This window comes from Zea mays, chromosome 6 (genome assembly GCF_902167145.1).
Source record: "Zea mays cultivar B73 chromosome 6, Zm-B73-REFERENCE-NAM-5.0, whole genome shotgun sequence".
Taxonomy (NCBI): Eukaryota; Viridiplantae; Streptophyta; class Magnoliopsida; order Poales; family Poaceae; genus Zea; species Zea mays.
In genome coordinates this window covers 114,995,692-115,003,015 of record NC_050101.1, presented here as the reverse complement: position 1 = coordinate 115,003,015, position 7,324 = coordinate 114,995,692, and the positions used below count along the sequence as shown (strand labels likewise).

Sequence of the window (7,324 nt, the reverse complement as noted above, 5' to 3'; positions counted from 1 at the left end):
ACCAATCACACGATGATAAAATTTATGGGTTTTAAGGTTTCTAGATGCAACTCTTTTATCAGTTTGATGATCAGTGGGGTGAACCCAAACGACAATGTTCAGATGTGCATCGGTTTGATGTACAGAATTTGGATACATATCTAGTTGTATCATAAAAATAAATGTGATGCACATGCGCTATATAAACGGAGGCATCATCCAGGCAGTTGCTCATGCTGCTGATTTGATTCAAAACGAGTAATTTTAGAAAGCTTTGAAGATATACATATATAGAGAGAGATTACACTCACTTCTATACTACTTATCCCTACTACTAATTAAGAGTGCAGTGTGGGCGCCTGGCGCGGCCATGCCCCTGCCTCACCTCTCCCTCCGACTCCAAGTTGTCACTGTCATATGGCCCCGCCAGTTCACCCGTGCGTGCAGCATTGTGACCCCGACTCGGAGGGAGAGGCCGTCCGACTCACCTTCCCCTCCGCACAGCCTCGGTCTGGTCGGCAGTCTCGGAGGCCGCCCGACCCACCATGCCCTTGCCTCTCCTTCCCCTCCACGCATCCGCATAGCCACGGTGTGGCCGGCCGTTTCGGAGGCCGTCCGAGCCGCCATGCACCCGCATGGTGTCCCCGCCCGCGCTCCAGCGACCCAGCCGCGGATGGAGAGGGGAAGGCGACTCAGGTTCCACGTCCCTGCCCTCAATCACGCGATTTCCCCACTGTGAACATCGCCCAATCGCTCCTCGTTGTCGGTATCGTGCACCTCCACACCCTCATCGACTCTGCGATTCCCCTCCAACGTCACTGCCCTCCAGGTATGGGGGCGCGTCACGGACCCGGCGCAGTCGACCCTAGGAGGAGCACATCACGGCCTCCATCGCGCACCTCCACGCCATCATCCACTCCTACACGCACCCCCCGCCGTCGCCGCTCCGCGCCCGCTGATCCCGCTCGCGATGTGTGCTCGCAACAAACTGCGGCGGCTGGAGCGCGCAGACGGTGAATGGTGAAACCGATCGGACGGGAGGGGGAAGAAGGCGGCCAGGCAGGGACCAGCGAAGGGGGTCGGTGCGTCGCTCGCAGTCGCAGCGATGCGGGCGGGTGGGCGTCGGGGACTGTGTAGACAAGAGGTGCTCGCTAGCCGAGCTGAGCTGAGCTGTGTTGACTGGGACCAGAAGAAACGAAGCGCCCTCGTCGCTGGGGCGCTCGCTAACACGCCCGCGGCCATGCGGGGCAGAACAGTGCAGTGCAGCGGGCAGGGATATTTATGACGGGTATCCAAAAATAATTTTCTCTAAAATAACAAGACGAGGGCTCGGTAATTGAAGTGCTTATCATTGTGCATAAATGGTCGGCCTACCTGACGATGGTGGAACCGTGGAAGTAATTTGAGCAGAACCTGTCTCGCAAAAAAAAAAGAAAATTCAGAACAAAAGTATTTCTCTATCCCAAGGCCCAGGCAAAACTTTCTGCAGCACGGGCGCTCGGCCCGTTCCACATGACGATGTGGAGCTCCCACAGCCAGGAGCCGCCGCGGGACCACCGAGAGCATTTGATATTATATACAACAACGAAAAAAAAGAAACTGAAAGGGTGAGAGAATATCCCCGTTCACGAGGGCGTGCACGTGAGCGCACGCGGGGCTGCGCGATCTGACCGCATATAGTGACCTTATCAAATATGATTGATGTACCGTGGCAACGCACGGACATGATACTAGTTATGTGATTATGTCTTACATAATAGAAGGGAGAGGGTAGTTAATAAGCATTTTGATGGTGGGGGGGGGGAGGGGAGGGGGTAATATTTTTAAAAACAAGATAAGTTTTATGGTACAGACCTCTTATAACATAGTAATTGTTATCTATTTATGGGATATGAAATTCATTATTTACAAATCTATATAATGAAAGCCTTTCGTTAAGAAAGGTTGTTTTATCTATATTTATTTTATTATATGACATGATAGTATTGTAGTAAAGTGTAAACAACGCTAGCATTAGGATATGGACCGTGGAGGGAGTCGGTGAGATTAGTTTATTTGTACTCAGCGATTACAGGGTTAATCCTTTTACGAAACACTAACCGAGGTAGGAGCTATGACTAATTGACTATGGGAATTGGGAACTCGATTCTTACAGAAGAGACAGACAGAACAAAGTTGATTAGCATCCATCACTTTTGAGTGCGCCACTGGACCACCGAACAGCAGGCGGAGACCGTTGACGCTGACCACAACTCGCACACCCATTTCACACACACGTATAAAGAGCCGTGCACAAACTCGGACACCAGCCGTCACTCCCGCGGCATCACTCCGCCCGAGTCCCGTGATCCCGTCCCGTCTCATCTCCTCCTCACATCACAGCCGAGGAAGCTTCCAAGGACAAAAACAAAAAATGCGGCCCACCACGTCCTGCCATCGCTTCCCCCTGCTGCTCGTCTTGCTCCTCTTCCTCCTCGCCGGCGAGGGCCGCTCCCAGCCCGCCGCCGGCGGCGGCCCCAGTGACCGCGACACGCTGCTCGCCGTCAAGAAGGCCTGGGGCAGCCCCCCGCAGCTCAAGTCCTGGGACCCCGCCGCCGCCCCCGACCACTGCAACTGGACCGGCGTCACGTGCGCCACCGGCGGCGTTGGGGTCGTCACCGAGCTTATCCTGTCCAGGCAGAAACTCACGGGCTCCGTCCCGGCACCGGTGTGCGCGCTCGCGAGCCTCACCCACCTCGACCTCTCCTACAACAACCTCACGGGCGCCTTCCCCGGCGCCGCGCTGTACGCGTGCGCGAGGCTCACCTTCCTCGACCTCTCCACCAACCAGTTCTCGGGGCCACTCCCGCGCGACATCGACCGCCTCCTCTCGCGGTCGATGGAGCACCTCAACCTCTCCACCAACGGCTTCTCCGGAGAGGTGCCGCCCGCGGTGGCGGGGCTCCCGGCGCTCAGTTCCCTGCGGCTCGACACCAACAACTTCACTGGCGCGTACCCTGCGGCCGAGATAAGCAACCGCACCGGCCTCCAGACGCTCACGCTGGCCAACAACGCGTTCGCGCCGGCGCCGGTGCCCACCGAGTTCTCCAAGCTCACCAACCTGACATTTCTCTGGATGGATGGCATGAACCTCACCGGAGAGATCCCAGAGGCCTTCTCTAGCCTCGAACAGCTCACTCTATTTAGCATGGCTTCCAACAACCTCACCGGCTCGATCCCGGCATGGGTGTGGCAGCATCAGAAGCTCCAGTACATCTACCTGTTCCACAATGTCCTCTCTGGCGAGCTGACGCGCAGCGTGACGGCCTTGAACTTGGTTCATATCGATTTGTCGTCGAATCAGCTAACCGGAGAGATACCGCAAGACTTCGGCAATCTCAAGAACCTCACAACGCTGTTTCTATACAATAACCAGCTCACGGGCACCATCCCGGTGAGCATCGGGCTTCTACCACAGCTGAGAGACATCCGGTTGTTCCAGAACGAGCTGTCCGGAGAGCTCCCGCCGGAGCTGGGCAAGCACTCGCCGCTGGGCAACCTCGAGGTGTGCCTTAACAACCTCTCCGGCCCGCTGCGAGGGTCGCTCTGCGCTAACGGCAAGCTCTTCGACATCGTCGCCTTCAACAACAGCTTCTCGGGCGAGCTCCCCGCGGCGCTCGGGGACTGCGTCACTTTAAACAACTTGATGCTCTACAACAACAACTTCTCCGGCGACTTCCCGGAGAAGGTATGGTCGTTCCCAAATCTGACCTTGGTGATGATCCAGAACAACAGCTTCACTGGCACGCTGCCGGCCCAGATATCCCCCAAACTGTCACGGATTGAGATAGGCAACAACATGTTCTCCGGCTCCTTCCCGGCCTCGGCAGCAGGGCTCAAGGTGCTCCATGCGGAGAACAACCGGCTGGGCGGCGAGTTGCCGTCTGACATGAGCAAGCTCGCCAACCTTACTGATCTGTCAGTGCCCGGCAACCGGATCCCTGGCTCCATCCCAACATCGATCAAGCTGCTGCAGAAACTGAATTCGCTCGACATGAGAGGCAACCGGCTGACCGGCGCGATACCGCAGGGGAGCATCGGGCTTCTTCCAGCACTGACGATGCTTGACCTGTCCGACAATGAGCTCTCCGGCACCATCCCATCAGACCTAACCAACGCGTTCAACTTGCTTAACTTGTCATCAAACCAGCTCACCGGCGAGGTGCCGGCGCAGCTGCAGAGTGCGGCCTACGACCGGAGCTTCCTTGGCAACCGGCTCTGCGCCAGGGCGGGCTCAGGCACGAACCTCCCAACGTGCCCAGGCGGAGGCCGGGGCAGCCACGACGAGCTTTCCAAGGGCCTGATGATCCTCTTTGTGTTGCTCGCTGTCATTGTCTTCGGCGGCAGCATCGGCATTGCCTGGCTGCTCTTCCGGCACCGGAAGGAGAGCCAGGAGGCGACGGACTGGAAGATGACGGCCTTTACCCAGCTCAGCTTCTCCGAGTCGGACGTGCTCGGCAACATCCGCGAGGAGAACGTGATCGGCAGCGGCGGCTCCGGAAAGGTGTACCGGATCCATCTCGGCAGCGGTAACGGCGCCAGCCGCGACGAGGAGGGCGGCGGCGGGAGGATGGTCGCCGTGAAGAGGATATGGAACTCGAGGAAGGGCGACGAGAAGCTGGACAGGGAGTTCGAGTCGGAGGTGAAGGTGCTGGGCAACATCCGGCACAACAACATCGTGAAGCTGCTGTGCTGCATCTCCAGCCAGGAAGCCAAGCTGCTGGTGTACGAGTACATGGAGAACGGCAGCCTGGACCGGTGGCTGCACCGCCGAGACCGGGAGGGGGCGCCGGCGCCGCTGGACTGGCCGACCAGGCTCGCCATCGCCGTCGACGCGGCCAAGGGGCTCAGCTACATGCACCACGACTGCGCGCCCCCCATCGTGCACCGCGACGTCAAGTCCAGCAACATCCTGCTGGACCCGGACTTCCAGGCCAAGATCGCCGACTTCGGGCTCGCCCGGATCCTCGCCAGGCCCGGCGAGCCCCAGTCCGTGTCAGCCATCGGCGGGACATTCGGGTACATGGCTCCAGGTTAGCAGCTCAGGATTTCAGTCGCCAGTCATTTTTCAATTAAAATCTGCGAGAATTCGCAGCTGGTTGACGACGTGTGGCAATCGAACGAACTCTGCAGAGTATGGGTACAGGCCAAAGGTGAACGAGAAGGTGGACGTCTACAGCTTCGGCGTCGTCCTGCTGGAGCTCACAACCGGCATGGTCGCGAACGACAGCGGCGCGGACCTCTGCCTGGCGGAGTGGGCGTGGCGGCGGTACCAGAAAGGCGCGCCGTTCGACGACGTCGTCGACGAGGCCATCCGGGAGCCGGCCGACGTGCAAGACATCCTGTCGGTGTTCACCCTCGGCGTCATCTGCACGGGAGAGAGCCCGCTGGCGAGGCCGTCGATGAAAGAGGTCCTGCACCAGCTCGTCCGGTGCGAACAGATCGCCGCTGAGGCCGAGGCGTGCCAGCTGGTGAGCTACGGCGGCGGAGGCGCACCGGTCGTCGAGTCATGGAAGAGAGGCAGCCGGCGACGCAGCACGTCTGGCTCCAGCCGGTGGAGCTACGACGACGAGGACAGCGGCGACTTCGTTGCGCACGTGGTGTAGTTGTCGGTTCGGACAGTATATAGCTAGCTACTGGGCGTCTGGCTGCTGCAAGCAGCTCATCCATGGAGGAATTTTGCAGAGGTGCCGCGCCGGCCTCTACCGAGCGGCGGCGAGAAGGCCCATGAAGCCCGACCCCGCATGGGCGCCGCGCAACGCAAGAACAAACCACGAAGTGCTTTGGTTCGCGTCCTGCCACTACTGCGTGTAATTACGCCGTGTATGATGTATCCAGTGTTTGACCGGCGCCGGCGGTAAACCAGTTTAATTGACGAACTAGCTGCCTCGCTGTAGATGGTGTACCGGTGCAGCTTGCAGATACAGGATGTTGAGTCGCTTTTCGGTTTTCTGAAACTGAAAGACTGAAACTTTTGGCCACTCTTTGGGGATTCAGAAAACTTGAGACCACACAAATCCCACTATCCCAGGGAGGAAGGCCAATGGGTGGGGCGGCGGCGGCGGCTTCTTACACCTTTTTCAAAGTGGGGGGAGTCCGTGATGCAGAAATAACAGATCCGTGGGCCGGCACGGACATGGAAAAAAACCGAACATGGGACAAGAACCAACGGGCACTTTCCTAGGAGAAAAACGTACGTAAAAGCAACAGATAAGAACCACATTCACTTCAGACCATGCTGGTCGCCTTGGATCCCAAGCAAAGCATTCCATCTCACGTACTACTTGTCAAGTTCCTTCGTGTTGCGTTTTTCACCATTGCACCACCTTTTTTTATTGACTCAGCGGTGACATTCAGAAGAAATAGGTGAAACAGGATCGTCTGGGGAACTTTCTTGGAAACAAGCAGCGGTTTAGGATTCCCGTGTAGCCTAAAAAAATGCTGCACCACCGGCACCAGTAAGTTCACTTCATCCTTTTTTTAAGGAAATCCTTGTTAGTTATCGATTACCCAATAGCTGAATAAGCCCAATTCATGTTGTTGTTGTTGTTGTTGTTGTTGTGCTAATCTAGCAACTGTACCATAAGACTCTCTTCAACGGTTGCCGTGAGTACCCCTCCTCTAATACTGTTGACCATATAGGGGCTACTGTTCTACCTCTTGTGTATTCATCGGTGACTAGGGGTGCTAAATTTCACACTAAGGATTGAATTGAATTAGGATCGAGCTCTATTTCTATTCATTTTTTAATTTTATTTTATTTAAAGCCTTAACATTTTGTGAAGAAGCATTTGGATCGCGATCCAGGCTATTCACAATGGTAGCTTCATGATATTTTCATGCGCCACATCACTATTTTAGATAACATGGGATTTGAGGGAGGAAAGAAACTAGCCTCTATACCATGTGGGAAACCCTAACTCTGGAGTGGTGTTGGGAATTATATTAATAGACTTGATAGTTGGACCAGACTCATTACAGAAGGTGCGAGAGGGTAATTACACAAGAAATACCCAAAACCCTAGCGGGTACTCTAACAGAAACATTGGACGCACTCAAAGATAAACAGTACCGTGAATATGGGGAGGGGGAGCCACTCGGGTAGCCATTAGACTATCTTCAGCGGTTCCCCCTAAATTTCCACCCCTATATCCCACTACCGCGCCACGTGAGCACACTCTCTCCCTCTATATCTCCTCCCTCTGCAGCGATTCCCCCTATACCATTCCTTTATACCCCACTACAACCATAAAATATCAATTTCCATACACATTCATCATCTATTAATATTTTTTTCACCACTGAT

The 7,324-nt window shown here is 55.9% G+C and overlaps 1 protein-coding gene across 1 annotated transcript; it reads left to right on the top strand.

The window, feature by feature from the left end:
* Positions 1 to 2,093: 2,093 nt before the first annotated feature.
* LOC103629817 (receptor-like protein kinase 5) lies at positions 2,094 to 6,012 on the top strand. Its single transcript, XM_008650918.4, has 2 exons — positions 2,094 to 5,051; positions 5,152 to 6,012. The coding sequence occupies exons 1-2, from the start codon at positions 2,393 to 2,395 to the stop codon at positions 5,622 to 5,624; spliced, it is 3,132 nt and encodes a 1,043-aa protein (XP_008649140.1). The 5' UTR covers positions 2,094 to 2,392; the 3' UTR covers positions 5,625 to 6,012.
* Positions 6,013 to 7,324: the final 1,312 nt, after the last annotated feature.